The sequence below is a fragment of the Hyaena hyaena genome, unplaced genomic scaffold, assembly GCF_003009895.1.
Source record: "Hyaena hyaena isolate Hyena2069 unplaced genomic scaffold, ASM300989v1 scaffold_40, whole genome shotgun sequence".
Taxonomy (NCBI): Eukaryota; Metazoa; Chordata; class Mammalia; order Carnivora; family Hyaenidae; genus Hyaena; species Hyaena hyaena.
In genome coordinates this window covers 3922517-3940806 of record NW_024080672.1, presented here as the reverse complement: position 1 = coordinate 3940806, position 18290 = coordinate 3922517, and the positions used below count along the sequence as shown (strand labels likewise).

The 18290-nt window shown below is 40.6% G+C and overlaps 1 protein-coding gene across 1 annotated transcript in view; it reads right to left on the bottom strand.

The window, feature by feature from the left end:
- Window positions 1-18290, bottom strand: part of CHN2 (chimerin 2) — a 304122-nt gene that overhangs the window by 115270 nt on the left and 170562 nt on the right. Inside the window, exon 4 of the mRNA XM_039229860.1 lies at window positions 775-806. Coding sequence (XP_039085791.1) covers window positions 775-806 — 32 coding nt within the window. The remainder of the gene's footprint in view (window positions 1-774; window positions 807-18290) is intronic.

Below are 18290 nucleotides of genomic sequence, written 5' to 3'. Positions count from 1 at the left end.
TGGCTGCCAGGCTGGGACATGTAAGGGGGGCACCCATCATGAAGATGAGGCTCTGATGGGCAATGGAAGAAGAAGGTTTGGATGTGTCAGGAGAGCTTGGGGGGCTGGCCCCCTGTGTGGGCTGCCTCTGCCTGTGCTTTGTGACCTGCTCCACACACTGCAGCCTGAGACTGGGAATTCTTTTTACAGCGTGCATATTTGCTCTACCGTAGGCTTCTGCGAAAGTAAAACAACACAAGTATGGAACGGAAGAGGAGAATGGGTGGAAATCATCGTTATGGGATCGAGGCAATTTGGCTAATACATCCAAGTCAAGAGAAGTCATCACTGTGGTTTTATGAGGCCACAGGGAAATGAGGTGACTTTCCCAGATTGCCTTCTACCGAGGTACGTGGAAGTAAAGAAGTCAGCTACGTGGTTTACAATCTCTGACGCTCTAAATGTTTATACAGTATCAAGGTAGAAAATGAAATAAAATACGAACAGAGCCTCAGTCGTGGAAAATGCTGCCTTACGTTTGAAATACTTGCCAGGCACTCAGAACTACAGCGAGAGATACTATCCCTCCCACATTAATGGCAGCCACGCACCCGAGTCTTCTAAAGAAAACTCAATACAAAGGGGTCTGATTACGTTTATCCTTATTATTAAACATTTGCACAATGGACATTTGATGAAGACTGAATATTAGAAGATATTTAATATTTACTATTTCAATGACACATGAAATGACACTTACTACATTATTAAAACAAAGAATAGCATGATACGTACTCTCTTCCATAATATTTTGGTCTGTTCTCCACCTATATTAAAAAGAAAAAAAATATTAATAATGCATTTGAATTCAAATCAGATAGATAAAAATGCTAGTCAAAAGAACAGAGCTAATCCTGATGGTAACTTTAGTAGGGTTTTTATTCCTCAGATCAGAGGTCCATGAAACCAGAGTTAACCAATGCATTCCTCTATCTTGGGTAGGAATGATGTAGAATCATCATAGTTCTCTGATCCTTAGGCTCATTCCCCACTGAAACCCAACCACCCAATAAAAGAATTTTCAAAGGAAACAAAGGGAAATATTAAGAAATCTATAAAGACATTACAAGGCATCATCTGGCAAAATAAAATGAATAAACCTTAAACATTTATTTAACTCTTCATCCAGTGAGTTTGTTTCCTCATATATTCATAATAAAAATAAGAAGTGCACCTGTATTTAAAATTAATTTGGTCTCCTTCCAGATAAAATCGATACTCTTTATTTTTAACCAAATGGCTAATGGTCTGAAATTCACTTGATATCAGAGGTACACAATACGGAAGCCAAGATTTACGACTTAAGCAACCATCATAAGCATCCCAGAAAACATTTTTCAATCACATTTTGAGCTTTGGGATTATCGTATTCAGGTTTTAGCACATATATATGATAATCTATTTTCTTAAGAACTTTGTTTTCTTATGTTCAGGGTGTTAGAACTGGTAAGAAATTAACATGAATTCTCACGCTCAGCTTTTGTTCTGCTAATCTAACTCCAGGGAGGCTGAAAATACAGTAGAGCCACATTAAGTTATGGATTTTCGTTGATGGTTATGACAGCAAGTTGATGTTTATTTACTAGAGGAGAATGGGAGTCTGGCAGCCATTTCATCTGCTGTCATTTCTGTCCACAATCAGATGGGCCGTTTTTTCAGCAGGGCTCACATGCACAATGGGGGGATTTCAAGGTACTGGGCAGTTTCCTGGCCTCCATCCACTCTCCAAAGGATGCAGGGAATCTGAGTGGGCAGTTGAGAGCCATAGAGCAGAGGAAAAGGTTCAGAAAGGGAGAGGTGAGGACCATATTCACAAGCCTGTCTTGGGCAAGCCTCACTGACATAAAACTCATCATGGAAACACGTTTAAATATATGCTCATTCTTAAGTGCATTTTACACTTGAAAAGCACTGAGCCAAGAGAGGGTATTCATAACTCTTAATCTTTAAGGTTTGAAGTCTGCTCTGTGTCATTTACAAAGGAAGATCTAAATAATATCATTAATAGAAGCACCAAGTGTGTATAAAAGGCACCTTGTTATCTGATGTGTACCATTACTCGGCATGCTGGGAAGCTTTTTAATAGGAGTTGAATATGTTGTCATTTATATCATTCTACGAGCTTTCAAAGTTCTTTCTTATTTTTATAACACTCTACCTAGGTGTCTACAACACCAAGATGTCACAGAAGAAATTGAAACTAGAGAAATCAACGGAAGTTAATAATATACAATGGGTAAGATAGCTCTCCAGTCTTTGAGTCAATATTCCATTCCTTTGAAAGGATTCTCTATATGTAAGCACAGCTTTATTACCATCCTTTTGACTGTGCCATAATACACGTTCACAAGTCTGGGGGCGTCTCCCAGCCCGATCCCCTACTTCTCTTCTCTTATCTCCCCGAAAGGGAAGAATAATTCATCTAACTTTCGAGATGGACAGCATGGAAGATAGAGACTACTGCTAATTCCTGGCATGTAAGTAAGTAGCTCATGATTGCTGAATTTGACTCCAAAGAAGACAACAAATTGCTTTCAGTTCATTTATCAATCACAAAAATATATGGCATGCTTACTACGTTTAGGGCTCTGGGCTTAGCCCTGTCATTGTTCATGAGACAATAACCTCACAGGTGAGGAGAAAAAGGTATGATGATCTCAGGGGCGTTCAGGAAGAAACACCTGAGAGAACTACCATAGGCCCCCAAATACAAAAGCCAGTATTTACGGTGCCTTGTGGGATACCAAAGAAGATCCTGACTATAGAGGACAATGTGACTTAAATGAGGGACAGATCGCTTATGGAAACCACGAGAATATATAAGAGCACTAATTTGTGACGGACAGACTACACATGGCATCGAGCCATGGAAGAGGTCCCAAATACTACTACATGGGATGTATACTAAAATATTACTCTTTGTTCATCTGAAGTTCAAATTTAACTAGGCATCTGGCTTTTACTTCTTTTTTTCCCCTCATGGCAACCCCATAGGAAGAAAGGAAAGGGAGAGGTCAGAGGCAGTGAAGACAGACGGAGGATGTGGTCATTCTTCTGATCACTGCCCCCCCTGGTGGGGGTTGTTTTGATAGCAATCTGATTCATTCTTGGATCTCTTTGTTGTCTCTGCTTTTCTTACAGAAAATAGAGCTGTCCTTATTAATGTTAATGAGAGAGAGAGCAGCTGGGATTAAAAAAAAAAAAAGCACAACAACAAAGAAAAACTTCTTTTCCTAAACTTTTGGCTCAGAGGAGTCTAAACATAGTCTCTCTCTCCACACTTCACTAAGCTTTTAACCAGTCAAGAACTTAAGTGAAATGGTTCCGGTAAAATCATAGAACATTCACGTGTTTTCAAGGTGGATAATATTGGGTCCTCAGATCCAGACAAAACTCAGTCAGCTGAAAGTCAGGGCTCCCAGGAACAAAGGCCCTGACTAGATAACCTCTACACAGTGTAACCTCTAGACTGACCCAGTGATGCCTGGAAGAAGCCTGTCTCAGTCCCCAAGTGTGCTCTGTCTCAGCCACCGATGAAATCAGGACCGACCTGTGAAATGTGGAGTTATTAAAGAAGATGTAGCACTGAATTTCAGTTTCCGATTGTGCAAGATCCTCTTCATTGAATGAGAGAGAAGACAGTTGATGAATAAAAAAGGAAGGCAGCTCAGAAGCTCTTCTCACCTTCTCACTGAAAATTACGTTTGTTAAAATCAAGAACTTGCTTAAAAAAAAAAGAGGGCTAATTTAGGTGGTCCCATGGATTCAGGAAAGGATAAAAATGTAATGTAGCATATCCCAACATGAAAGAAGGTTGGTTCTGGAGCATTCCTGCCACTGGCTATCTCAGGACAAGAAGCAGAACTGGACAACGCCTCACCTTGGTGAACCTGAGTACTGTGGCTATGCCTCACAGAAATTGCATCGGCAATGCCAGATGAGTTCGTTAGTGCTCCATCTCCAAGACGTGAAAGAAGCCCGCCATTTTAGGAAAACAAAAAAAAAAAAAACTCTAATAATTTGTAGATCTATTGCTGAATGCTAAAATACCAGATTCATCAATGATCTACCTGGTTCAGAAAGGAATGCCTCTGTTTACAGAAGAACGGCAAGCAGATGATTGGTGAACAAGCAAACATGTGAAATGGGTCCTCCCGAAGTTCAGGTGAGTTCAGTATGTGTGGTGTGACCATGAAGACTCTTTTTAAAAATATAATTGAAGATTCTATTCTACATATGCATCATCTATGGGAGAACAGTCCCCCAAGCTGGGCAGTACTTGCTGTCAAGGTCACTGTTTTTGTTTTTTTGTTGTTGTTTTTAATATTTTTATTTATTCCTAGGAGAGAGAGAGGGAGACAGCGTGAGCAGGGGAGGGTCAGAGAGAGAGGGAGTCCCAGACTCTGAAACAGGCTCCAGGCTCTGAGCTGGCAGTCAGCACAGAGCCCGACGCGGGGCTCGAACCCACGAACCGCAAGATCTAACCCATGACCTAAGCGAAAGTCGGATGCTTAATCGACTAAGCCACCCAGGCGCCCCAAGGTCACTGTTGATGGTAACACTTTTGGAATTCCTCTTCTGCAACTTAGACTTCCTACCTTTCTCTTAGATATCCTCACAGCTGCCTTTCTCAAAGTGTGGTCTGGTCATTCGAAACAGAAACTTCAGGAGGCTTGTTAAAGATTACAGATTCCTGATCCGTACCTCAGACCAACTGAACCAGAACTACTGAGACGTGGGAGCTGCGATGTGTTATTTGATTAAGCCCCCTAAACAATGCTGAAGCATACCCTCAAGCCAGTCATCAGTTTATAGAATCCATATATTTGTTTTTTGAGTTGAGAGTGGGTGTTATTTCAACAAACAGGCAGAAGGTACTCAGAGCCAAATTCAGGGAAAAGGAAGTGATCCAATTAGGAAATACATTTGAGACAAACAGGACACGTGGCCCTAAGATAATAAAATGCACTGTGTCTTCTTCTGAATATAATTTAGAAGAGACATCCCAACATGCTCTGAGCAATGGGAACTCGGCAGAAATAAAGGACAGCTTCCCACGATGATGGACTGGAAAGGGACCACACTCATATAATACATGTGCTAAAGAATAAAGTATCTTATGACGTTATAGTCACATCTCAAATGTAATTATTGCCAGGACCGTGACTATTGAAAATGGCTTTAGTCCTGTCCAGTCCTGTTCATATTCTCCACACACCACGTCCCTACTTGTCTACAGCCAATGCAAACGTTATGGATTCCCCTCGAACGTGAATGGTCTCATTGGCGCACATTCATCCTATGCTCCAATCAAATGAAATTACTTGTAGTTCCATAATTTGCTCTCTGCAACATACCCATTGTTTTTCATATGTTCTTATTTTAAGATCCTGTACTCCCTTCTAATAAAATAGGGGCAGATCGTGTGATAGATGACGGAGCTGGCTCTAGACTCTGCCTGGTTTTGATGCCAAATCTGTGTATCCATAAGCAAGTTCCTAATCTCTCTGCTCCTTAGCTTCCTCGTCTTTAAAATGGAGATGATAATAAAAGCAACTGCCTCATCGAGTTGTTGTAATAATTAAATGAATTAATATACTTAGCATGTTTGCAGCAACGGCTGGGACACAGAGCCACTCAATGACTATTAGCCATTACTCGTATCCAGAAAGGGTCTCCCTGCACAGAAGGAAAAGTTAGGCCCATTCTTTCTTTTTAATTATTTATTTTTAAATTTATTTATTCAAGTATAAATAACATACAGTGGTATGTTAAGGCCCATTCTTTTCTGTGCTCTTACAACTCTTTTTATAAAATTTTAAATATCTACTTATCCATTCCTTTTCCAGCTGCTTTAGAAGTTTTTTGAAGCAGTGATTTTGGTGTTCATCATCACTGCATTCCAGGATTTTGCCCCATGTCTGGTACAGAATGAGCGCAGGTGTCTCTGAATCGAATCTACTCCTAAGAATGTGTTGGGCAGCAAAGACGCAAACACCAAGAGCATAAATTCCATTATTTTAAATAGAAAATAAAATTTGTTCAAAAACATCAATTTCCCTAATATTACTGAAATGCCTTTAAATAACTGTATAAGAATCTGATAAGAACTTCTGCCTAGTATAAGGTATCTAACCCCCAATTACATAATTGTTTAACACTTAACGGTGTAGCTAACAGGTATATTTGTATGCAATCCCCTGCTGAATAGAAGGGAAACCTCATTATCCTATACTGAGCAGATACTATAAAAAAAAAAAAAAATACTATCTGGATGAGACCTGAATTCATAGTGCCCCAGCTGCCTGGCTTAAAGGAACACCAAAGGGCTGAACCCTCAGGAAAAAAAGTGAAGGGAATTATGAATATAACGTGCAATATGCTCAAACACAAGGTCAATCAGGAGAACAGTGAGCTAGGAGAGAAGCCCCCTTCTGTTTCCTAGCTCCCTGCTACTATTCCGAGTGTGACCTGCGGACCCGTAGCATTTGGCATCATCTTGGAGCTTGTTAGAAATGCAGATTCCGCATTTAGAAGGGGAGTCATACCCACATTAAAGTTTGAGAAGCTGCCACACTTCTCAACTTACGGTAACAGGTGAGAACTTGTTATAGCAGGGTTTTAGCTGAGAGAATGATATGGGCTAAAACTTTCTGTTAAGTTGCTATAGCAAATAGTTTGATAGTGAGTGTTTGGAGAGCAAAGTACGCCTGTACTCATGAAATGTTTGCAGAAAGAATGAGGCAAAGATTATGAAGGCAGAGCCCTGGTGTCAATTCAATTGCTGTGTGACCCTGAGGAGGTTATTAAACTCCTTTGTATCTCATTTCCCTCAATTTTCAATAAAGCTGGAGTTATACAAATGTACTATTTTAATAAAGCTCAGATGAGATAATGCATGTAAGAAATTGTGGGGCTTGGAACATCGTGGTAATCGGTTCACATTTAATCGAGTGGCTAATCTGTGCCAGCAACTGTCCTTAGGGTTCTACGTATTTAACTCCTTTCTGCCCCCAAACAGCCCTAGGAGGTGAGTGAGTGCTATGATTTTGCAGACATCGACTCAACAACTAGCCTGAGGTCATGGAGCTAGTCAGTGGCTTTGAACCCAGCACAGACACCCTCAACTGTGATTCCTGCCTTCTCCACAGTAGACACAAACCCATGCCGATGGCTATCACACAGTTCTACATTTTGGTTAAATAGGAGATCATCTGACCTGTCCTTGGCTCTTCTTTGCCAGGATTCAACACGCTAAAATCTCTTTGGAATGAATGAATTCTGTCAATGAGTTAACAAATGCCAATCTGGGATAAATTTGCCTATGCCTCGTGGTATTCTGAGTCTCTCAACTATTTCCCTGTAATTTAACATTTGATGTATTCCAGGCTACCTGGTTTATTTCCCAACGTATTCCTCTAATTTGAAGGAATAACTCTCAGCATTCTGCAGAGCTTGAGAGAACAGTAGGGTGACAGCTGCAAAGTGAGAGACAGGAAGCATAATCCTTAAATGAGTTTGCTTTATAGTCAGATTATCGTTGCCCTAGATAAACACAAGTTCTTTTATATTCAACACAAAGACATTTAAAGAATATTGTGAGTCCTCTGTAAACAAGGCTTCCAATTATTGAAAAAAACAAAGCTTTCATAATCCCTCAGCAGCTGGTATATGTTAAGTTTTTACTTACTAGAAATAATTTTAAAACCTGATTTAGCAGCCTCCCACACAGGCAGTTAGACTGCTGAATTTTCTGAGATACAAAGCGAGTTCAGGAGAAAAGACTTTGACGGGGGGGGATACATATTGGTGATATTGGGGGATTTTATTCAGGAAAAAAAAAGAAATATGGATAGTTCCCATCTAATTAAAAATCGAAGTTATTTAAAAGGAGAGAAGACCATGCAAGTACTGAAATGTATATTCTCATAGTCAAAGGGCATAGTATAGAATGACACTTGAGCAAACTTTAAAATTCCCCAGTTTCTTTTCATCTAGAGTCTAAGGCCTTATTTTTCCTCCTTTTTTTAAAGCTTATTTATTTATTTTGAAAGAGAGAGAAAGAGAGAGAGCGTGAGCAAGCAGGGAGGGGCAGAGAGAGAGGGAGAGAGAATCCCAAGCAGGTTCCAGGCTGTCAGCTCAGAGTCCAATGCAGGGCTCCCTCTCATGAAATGCAAGATCATGACCTGAACCGGCATCAAGAATCAGATAATTAACCAATTGAGCCACCCACATACCCCTAAGTAATTTTCCTTAAGGCATCACTTTAAGGCTTTTAAAATTCTGACAGGGGTAAATTCCTTCCTGTCTTGATTATAATATATTATAAAAACATCTACTGGCCACTCTTTCTGTAATAAACCTCCTTAAAAGGTTACCAATGGCTCTGCAGAGTTCTGTAAATTAGACGCAAGGCAAGCACTTCAGTAACTCTGGTGTAAATATCCTGCTAATTTACAAATGTACGCTGTACATCAGATTAGAGGTGCTCAGGACCAAAGCAGTTCCCATTCATTTGATTTGTTTTCTGCCTCCTTTCCCCCCGCCCCCCTTCAGAGTTTTCCAGGAACTGTGGTTTAAAATTCAGTGATAATATTAGCACAAATAAGAAGGAAAAGAACTTCCTTAGACCAGTGGTTGTCAGCTGGGAGGGTGGGTGGTGATTTTTTCCTTCCAGCAGATATGTGGCAAAATCTGGAGACAGTTTTGGGCGTCACGAGGGGAGGGTATTACCGGCACGTGGTGGGCACAGGGATGTTGATAAAATCCTGCCATGCATAAGATGGGCCCTCTACAACGAAGAATTTCTCCCACCTAAAACAGATCTATGCTGTCAAGGCTGAGAAACTGTTTTAGAAAAACAAACAACCAAAAAACCCTTGAGCATTCCCAAGAAAGGTTATTCAACAAAATTTTTGTGGACCAAAATACAAACAAGCAATAAATACTTTAACTACACAGCATGGAGTAAAAAGAAGAGGAAATATTTGTTTATGAGAACAATAATAATTTATAAGAGTAGCTTTTAAGGAAAGGCAGAAATACTTCCAACCATTCAAGGAAATAGCTCAGGTAAATACCCAACTGAAAAGACTGACATCTCGGAAGATTGATAAGGAAATCCCCTTGCCTCACCTGAAAAAAACTGTAAACACCCTGAAGTATTTAAAAAAAAAAAAAAAAAAAAAAAAACTCCTAAAGAAAAAATTTAAGTTATTACTGGGAGTAACCATCCAGGATATGCATACATGTGAACTCATGTTTAAATCCCTTACTGCTATGGATTTCATGTTCCTTTGAAACTCTGCCCTGATAACAGGATTGAAACAGAACTTCCTCCACACCTGGCTACCCCAGTCACAGAGGAACCTTCCCGTCCCGGGGAGCTGAAACATGGTCTGAGCAGCTGTCCGGCGCCTCAGTGACACCCTGATTTCCTAGGTTTCATTATATAAGCCACCACACACAATCATCTTCAAAAAAGAAGAAGGTGAACTGCCCAAATTAGTTATATTTGGATTTGAAAAATAATGGAAGGGTGACTATACCCAGACATACACATTCAAATACCCCACCTCGCACACCGGCCTTTGGCTCCTGGTTCTGGTTTGCTCTAGGTTCAGATCTAGCGACACTGACTTAGAATCCAGGTAAGGGCAGGACTCAGGAGGAACAGAGGAGGCTCCAATACTTAACAGGCGCCTTCGGTATGTGTACTGCTGTTTTCCCAAAAGGCAAGTCATGCAGCAATTAATAGTACCTTTTTGCAGATGAGGAGAGGAAGGCCCATGTGGTCACATTACTTGAAGACCACAAAGGCATGGAGAGGAGATCCAAACCAACATCTGATTGATGCCAGAGTCCATATTTAAAAAAAATTTTTTTAATGTTTTTTGTTTATTTCTGAGAGAGAGAGAGAGAGAGACAGCATAAGCAGGGGAGATTTAGAGAGAGAGAGAGGGAGATACAGAATCTGAAGCAGGCTCCAGGCTCTGAGCTAGCCGTTAGCACAGAGCCTGACGCGGGGCTCAAACCCATGAACCGTGAGATCATGACCTGAGCTGAAGTTGGACACTTAACCAACTGAGCCACCCAGGCTCCCTGGTCTATATATATATATATATATATACATACATACATACATTTTTTTTTTTTTTTTTTTTTTTTTTCACCAAGAGGAAGGGAAACTGTCCAGGGAAAAACAGAGGGGATGCACTGATGAAAAACACTGATTCTGCTATCATAAAGTGATAGGTTGACCACCCCCCCCAAACTGTTAAACTCTTAAAAGTGCCCATTCCAGAGATCTGTGTGAGCTGTTACCAGAAGACCCTCTGTCACATCTGATGGCCAACCTCCTTTACTCTCCATCCCTCTGAATGCTACCACCAGAGCATCATCCACCTAGTGCCCAAGCCAGAAACTGTCATCCCAGATTCCTTCCTCTCTCCCAATCTCACTTGCACTCTGTCTCCAAATCCTGTCCATTGTATGTATTACTCTTGAAACGGTCTCTTTCTTTCCATGTCCACTGTGGTACCTATTCACCCAAACCATTGAAATTATATTTGTATAGGTTTTCCTGTCTATACTTTTATCACCTTCCAATCTATCTTTCACACGTAAGTCAAAAATGCAAATCTCACCAAGTTCTCTGCTTAAAATTTTTCATTGGCTCCCTGTTGCCAGGTAGTTAAACCCATACGACTCAGTGCGTCCTTCCCAGACCACCCTACTTAAAAGCGGTACCTCTTCACCTTGGCATACCCAATGTTTCTTTTCTGCCTTATCCCATGACATTTATCATCATCTGAGATACTATGTATTTTACGTGTGTGATTTTTCCCAATCTTTCTACCCTAGTGGTAGAAGGGTGGAAACTTTTGTGTTTTGCTTATTGCTGTTATCCCCAGAGCCAAGAGCAAAGCTAGCACAGAGTAGGTGCTCAACAAATATTTGTTCAGTGAATATATGGATGGCATACAGGATTTCCCTAGGATGGTCTTACTTGTGTATGCAGACTATGGCCCTACCAACATACATACTCTTGCCCTGAACATCCTTATTTCCCAATTCTTTATGTTCCTACCACAGAGATCCTTACAGTTTCTGAAACACATCCTGGCTAGTCATACATTCTGGTCATTTCCTCTGCATGGAATTCTAATGCTTGCTCTCCAAACCTTCTATGCCTTAACCTGGCAAAATTTCAATGACTTAAAAATAAGAGACAAACTGTCTATTTATTTATTAAGTATGATTAACATGCAGTGTTAGGTGTACAATATAATGATTCAACAATGCTATGCATTACTCAGTGCTCATCACAATAAATGTACTCTTGATACCCATAACCTATTTCACCCATCCCCTCATCTACCTCCCCTCTGGTAGCTATCAGTTCCCTAAATTTAAGAGTGTGGTTGGTTGGTTGGTTTGCTTAAGTTCCACATATGAGTGACATCATACGGTATTTGTCTTTCTCTACTTATTTCCCTGAGCATTATACCATCTGGATCCATCCATGTTGTTGCAAATGGTAGTGTTTCATTCTTTTTTTTTTTTTTTTTTTTGGCTGAGTAATATTCCATTGTGTATATATACCACCTCTTCTTTATCCATTCATCTATGGATGGGCATGTGGGTTGCTTCCCTTTTGGCTACTGTAAATAACGCTGCAATAAACAAAGGGGTGCATGTAACTCCTTGAATTACTATTTTTGCATTCTTTGGGTAAATACCCACTAGTGGAATTCCTGGGTCACATGTCAATTCTAATTTTAATTTTTTGAGGAAGCTCCATACTGTTTTCCGCAGTGGCTGCACCAGCTTGCATTCCCACCAGATGTGGACAAGAATCCCTTTTTCTCCACATCCTTGCCAATGCGTATTATTTTGTTGTTTTATATATATATATATATATATATATATATACACACACACATTTATTTATATATATACACACATTTATTTATATATATATATATAATGTTGTTTATATCCATCATATATACACATGATGGAGTATTACTCAGTCATAAAAAAGAATGGGATCTTGCCACCTGTGACAATATGGATGGACCTAGAATGTATTTTGCTAAATGAAATAAGTCTTGACAGAGAAAGACAAATGCCATATGATTTCACTTATATGTAGAGTCTAAACACAAAACAAATGAATAAACAAACAAACAAAAAGCAGGGATGGACATGTAAATACAGAGAAGAAACTGGCAGCTGCCAGAGCAGGTGGAAGGAGGGATGGGCAAAATGGGTGCAGAGGAGGAGGAGGAGGGGCTTCTAGTTATGAAATGAATAAGTCATGGGGATAAAAGGTACAGCACAGAGAATACAGTAAATGGTCCCAAAATAGCGGTGTCCGGTGACAGATTGTAGCTACACTTGTGGTGGACACAGCATCATGTACAGACTTGTCGCATCACTATGTCGTATACCTGAAACTAATGTAACATGGTATATTAACTATAGTTCAACAAAAATAAAGAAATAATAAATAAGTGTAAACAACATTAAACAAGAGGTAAAATGCTGCCGTTTCAGGAAAATCTTCCCTGACTGCCCCAAACCAGCCTAGGTATTATTTCTTATCCTCTCTCTGCACTAAAGGCTGAGTTAAAAGCATAATCTGAGTGGAATTGGGACTGATGGCCTTTATGACCTCTAGAAGTAAGCTTTTTGAGGGAAAGGCGTCTTTCTCTGTTGTCCTGGTACGCAACGGCACATCTTGCGCAGAGCTCTGCTTCAATGAAAGTAATTGACTGTTGATTTACATGCATGGCAATAATATAACAACAGTAATAACTGCTAATAGTTATTAAGAACTTGTAATGTGCCAGGCATTGTCCTAAGTACTTTCTTTACATATGTTAACTTGCTCAATCCTCACGACTAGCCAGTAGGTAAGATCTATTACATCCATTTCCAAAGGGTGAACCGACCCACAGAGAAGCAGAGTATAAAAACAGAATGGGGCGCCTGGGTGGCTCAGTCAGTAAAGCGTCCGACTTTGGCCCAGGTCATGATCCCATAGTTCATGGGTTTGAGCCCCCCATCAGGCTCTGTGCTGAGAGCTCAGAGCCTGGAGCCTACTTCAGATTCTGTGTCTCCCTCTTTCTGCCTCCTTCCCTGCTCATGCTCTGTCTCTCTCTCTCCTTCAAAAATAAACACGAAAAAAATTTTTTTTAAAAAAGCAGACTATATTATCCTGGAGCTAGAGCCCCTAGGTATCACACTCTATTGCCTGGAATTGCATCGGTACTATTTCACATATCCTTTCTAAAGCCCTTTGTTCAGTTTTTTTTTTCCATGAAGTTAATTCATTCATATCCTTCCAACTACCCTCAACCTCTCATCTTTGTTTTCCTCTAAATTTAGCCAAAGTTGGTATCTATTGTTCACAACAGAATCCTAAGTGATGTTCCCGTTAAATTCCAATCTCCAACACTGGAGCTGGGTAGCTGTAAGGTTTACCAAGCTCCATAGGGGATTCTGACACGTATGAGGACTGGGAAGCACACCTTTGGGCAGCAGTTCCAAAACATGGAGAGGATGAACACCTTTCTGGAAGCCTGAGATATCTTCCTAAGACTTCTACATTGATTTTGACCCAATCTACATGGATTTTTATCCAGTCTATGTGGATCTTGATCCTACTCTCACTGTAGGCTTCCAAGAACATGCAAAAGTCTAGCTGTGGGTAGCACTCACCTTTCCAGCTAGCCCGGGGCATCGTCCCAGAAGCTCCTTTTGACCCAGTCTTCCTTGCTACATCTTCCCTGGCACTCATTTCTTGGCTTCCTGTGTTGGCCCCCAATGCCCACCTTGAGCCCTCCCTGTGTAGACAACACAATTAGGTATATTGCTCTGACTCTGCCCTGGCAGTTGGCTAGGGCTTTGTATTCATCCTCTGGTATCCGGAAGCCACAGCTCCACATAAAACGGCTCCTTCCTCCCACCAAGCCAAATCCCATGGAGGTCAGCCATATTGGCCAGACTGGCTGGCTGGCCTCCCACCGGTGCAGGAGAATCAAACGTGATGGGTCCATCTGTCTATCCTCCTGATACTTCTTACAGACAGGCACCATATTTTTAAAAATCCCGTAAAGGAGAATCAAAACTCAGGACTTGAGCACAGATAGAAATTTTATGTTAATATCTAATCTCATATTCTTCTTGCTTCAAGATGCAGTTTCCCCTTCCCTTGGTCTTTGGTGCAGATGAGAATCTGAGACTCTTCTCTATAGGAGAAGGTTTCCTAAAAGCTGTCTCTGTGTCATCAGATGGCTTGTTCTCTCACTAAACAATTCTTATTCTTCTTTTTCTAATAGATCCTATTTCCAGTCCTTAATTCATCTTCATTATTCTCCTTGGAACTCTTTTTGAATTCTCCAAATACCTCTTAGGCTCAAGAAAGCTTGAAGTACCCAAAAGAATCAAATCAAGGGAAAACTCAATGCTGCTATTACATTTCTAGGGGGAAAATGATGGGCTGAGGATACCCATTTAATTCCTCATTCTTGTTAGTAAATTCCTTCCTTCACAGCTAAGTAGTATTTGGGTTAAGTGGTCCTATGCATACTTTGGAAAAGGCAAAGGACGCCCATCATTCTCTTTCTTGTCCTCAGTCTTTTTTCTCCCTCCTTCTAGAAATGTAAGAGTATTTCAATTTAAGTATTCAGCGTAAGTATTCAAATGCATGTGTTCCAACTGATGAATGAAATTAATCCACCTAAAGAAAAAAAAAGGCAGACACAACTTGGGAGGGGATAGAAGCGAAAGACTGTCTAATGAAATGTCCTCAATCTTTTTTGCATTATAATCTTTCTTTGGAGCCATTTTACATGCTTTTTTCTTCCTAATCATCTCTCCCAAATGAAATTTTAATACTAAAGATAGACTATATATCTGTTTATGCTCTATAGGTATATCTGTGCTTCACACATGGAAAGACTGTGCCCCCTTAAGAACTGATGTCTCCCCCCATCCCCTTGGGGTAAATATCACCCGATTGGGAACTCATTGTCTGGCACCATCATTATGGCCTTCAGAACGCTTTTAACATCTGTTCTGCCTACCGGGAGGTGGGATATCGATCTTCGGCTCCCTCTTATAGATAAGAAAGCCATCCTTCAGAGTGGTAAATTTGCTCGCTCCCAGTCCTACCTGAGGCCAACAGCAGATTTAGGGTTGAAATGCAGTCCCTCATTTCAGCTCTAATATTCATTTCTCTGTTTCTGGATTCCATAAAATCCAGAAGCCTTTTCCCTATTATTTTAAAAAATCACCTAACTTAGCATTTCTCAAACAGGTGATCCCCCTAAAATAATTCCCAACGTGGTAATAAACAAGAGTGAAAGTGCCTTATTAATAATTGTCCTTGCTTTTGAATTCTTTTCCTGATGAAGTAGTCCATGCTAAAAATTCCTGAGCTAGCTTTATGGTGCCCAGCACTATTCACACGAGACACTCTCCTGCTGTTCAGGGCTGTGCACCCACGAGACTGTTTTTTGTTTTTTTTTTAATGTTTTATTTATTTCTAGGAGAGAGAGAGAGAGACAGCGTGAGCAGGGGAGGGTCAGAGAGAGAGGGAGTGACAGGCTCCAGGCTCTGAGCTGTCAGTCAGCACAGAGCCCGACGCGGGGCTCGAACCCACGAACCGCAAGATCATGACCTAAGCGAAAGTCGGACGCTTAACCGACTAAGCCACCCAGGCGCCCCGAGACTGTTTTTGTTTCCTGAGCCAGAGCACATCCTGCCATTGCTCTTCTTGCACAAACAATCTTTGTTGTTTCTTTTTGACCTTTTATTACGAACATGTTCATGCATACCGAAAAACTGAAAGACTTTTATAGCAAACTCATATACCCACCATCTAGATTTTATAATATCTGCTATACTTGCTTTATGATGTACCTGTTTATTCATCCCTCTCTCCATCCATTAATTCAACATTTTTAGGGGCTGTATTTCATAGTAAGTTGCAGACATAGTACGCTTTACCCCAAATGCGCCAGCATGCAAATCTTTAATCAGAATTCAATAACATGTCAACTTTTCATAGGAGGGTAATGCTAGCTTTATTCTTGAAATTAAGGAAAATGAGCTTAGTTGACATGTTCAGGTGGCATTCTGAGATCTACAGATTCCACACACCTCTTTAATTTCCTGCTTATGGAGTGTGCCCCCTTTTCTAACAGGCTACCATTCCTCAATGGGGAAAAAAGTGGCCATGAGAAAGCTGGTAAGAGAGTACCTGCTTATTGTCTCTGCTTTGGCCTTGTCTATCAATATACACGTGTTAAATAAGAAGGCCAAAACGTTTCTTAAAATGGCTTGGGATCAAATTCATCCTAAATAACGGGACTAAAATTCCCTCTTTTTTTTTTTTTTTTTGCTAACATCTATATAGTACTTGGGAGATGGTAGAAATTAAAGACCAATTCTTCCCATATATAAATGCCAGGCACTGTTGAGTGCTTTATATCTACTAACTCACTCTTCAAAGTTACTTTTAGTGTAGGACTAAGGGTTGGCCAGTGTTTTCTGGCAAGGCTAGATGGTAAATACTTTAGGCTTTGAGGATCATATAGTCTCTGTTTCAAGCACTCAACTTGTCAGGGGAGCCTTAAAGTAGCCATAGACAACATGTAACGGACTGAGTGCTGCTATGTTCTATTAACACTTTATTTACCAAAATAGTTGACAGGCTATAGTTTGCCAATGCCAATGCTAGACGCACAAATTAACATTCTTTAAACTCCATTCTTCAAACGCAGTGTCAGAACATCTTACAGTTAACTCAAAACTCAGAGCTTTCCAGTGGCTCAAAGGCCTTTTGGTTTAATGGTGGGTCAGATCATCTCTTTGTATTTGTGCCCTTCCATCTCTTCTGTACTGGGAAGAGAGAATCATTAATTTTTAATCTATGAGAGACTGAGGCCAACTTAAAATCAAACTGAGTTAAGGCAGAAATTGGTTCAATTGTGCGGTTAAAGAATCTGAAGACTAAAGGGGTCTGATCTGCATCCCTGAATCGAAGGGTATTGCTGCAGCATCGTTAAGCGCGGTCTTTGAGACATCACGGAACCCTGAGGGCCACAGCAAGAGCAAAGGGACAGCCCAGAAAAGTGTAATCACAGACTTGGTCGAAATAACGCAGGGAGCTACAAGAATGATTCATCAAACAATCAATGTGTAATTACCTAGAAGGACACAAGGTGCTGGATGGCAACCAATATGCCTTTGTCCGGCTGTGCCAAGGCTCTTCAATTTCCTTCCACAGTGAATGGGGAGATGACACTGGCTATGTAAATAAGGAGGAATAAAGAGATACCATCGCTAAAGTAAAGCTTGCTATTCTGTCCACCAAGACAGGGAGATGCACTTAGAGTTATGTCAAGTAAGACTGATTTGTTAAAGGACACAGACAAAGGGGATTGATTACCAATGGTTCAATGTCAGCCTGGAGACGATGGGGGGAGTGGTAGACTGAGGCAAGGAGGTGGAGCCAAGAGAGTACCAGTGCTGGACTGACTTTCATTAGCATATTAGTCACTTACAAACCTGAACTGAGAAATGCTCACTAAGCACACAGCTGATCTACTAAATGGAGGGACTTTCACCTTGGGATCCAGAAATATAATAATATAATTCAAAGTATTCCTGACATAATGACAACAGATTTGGTATTTTTATTAATGCAAATGTCCATTAAAAGGGTAAATTAGCAAGGATTTGTGCATGGTCTCAGGATAAAAGTAAATTATCAAGGATGTGTGCATGCTCAGAGCATGAGCAGGGGAGGAGCAGAGAGGGAGACACAGAATCCAAAGCAGCAGGCTCCGAGTTGTCAGCACAGATCCCGATGTGGGGCCTGAACCCACAAACCATGAGATCATGACCGGAGCCAAAGTTGGATGCTTAACTGACTCAGTCACCTTGGAGCCTCTAAATACTTTTAACTGTAATACAAACATAACACTAAGAAGTATAACAAACTGGGCAATGGGGTGGGTATAAGAAACCAGGCTAAATTAATTAAGTACTGACCATACTCGTACGAGGCTTCATGTTTGGCCTCTGCAACATTCCAGGTACGGAAAAGCTAGACATAGCAAAGAAAGGCAAAAGCAAAATATTTTTAAAGGGTGGAAAATAACATCCAAAAGGAAGTATATCTGGACAAAACCCAGAAGGCTATGGGGTGACTTGGCATCTACTTTGAAGTTCAT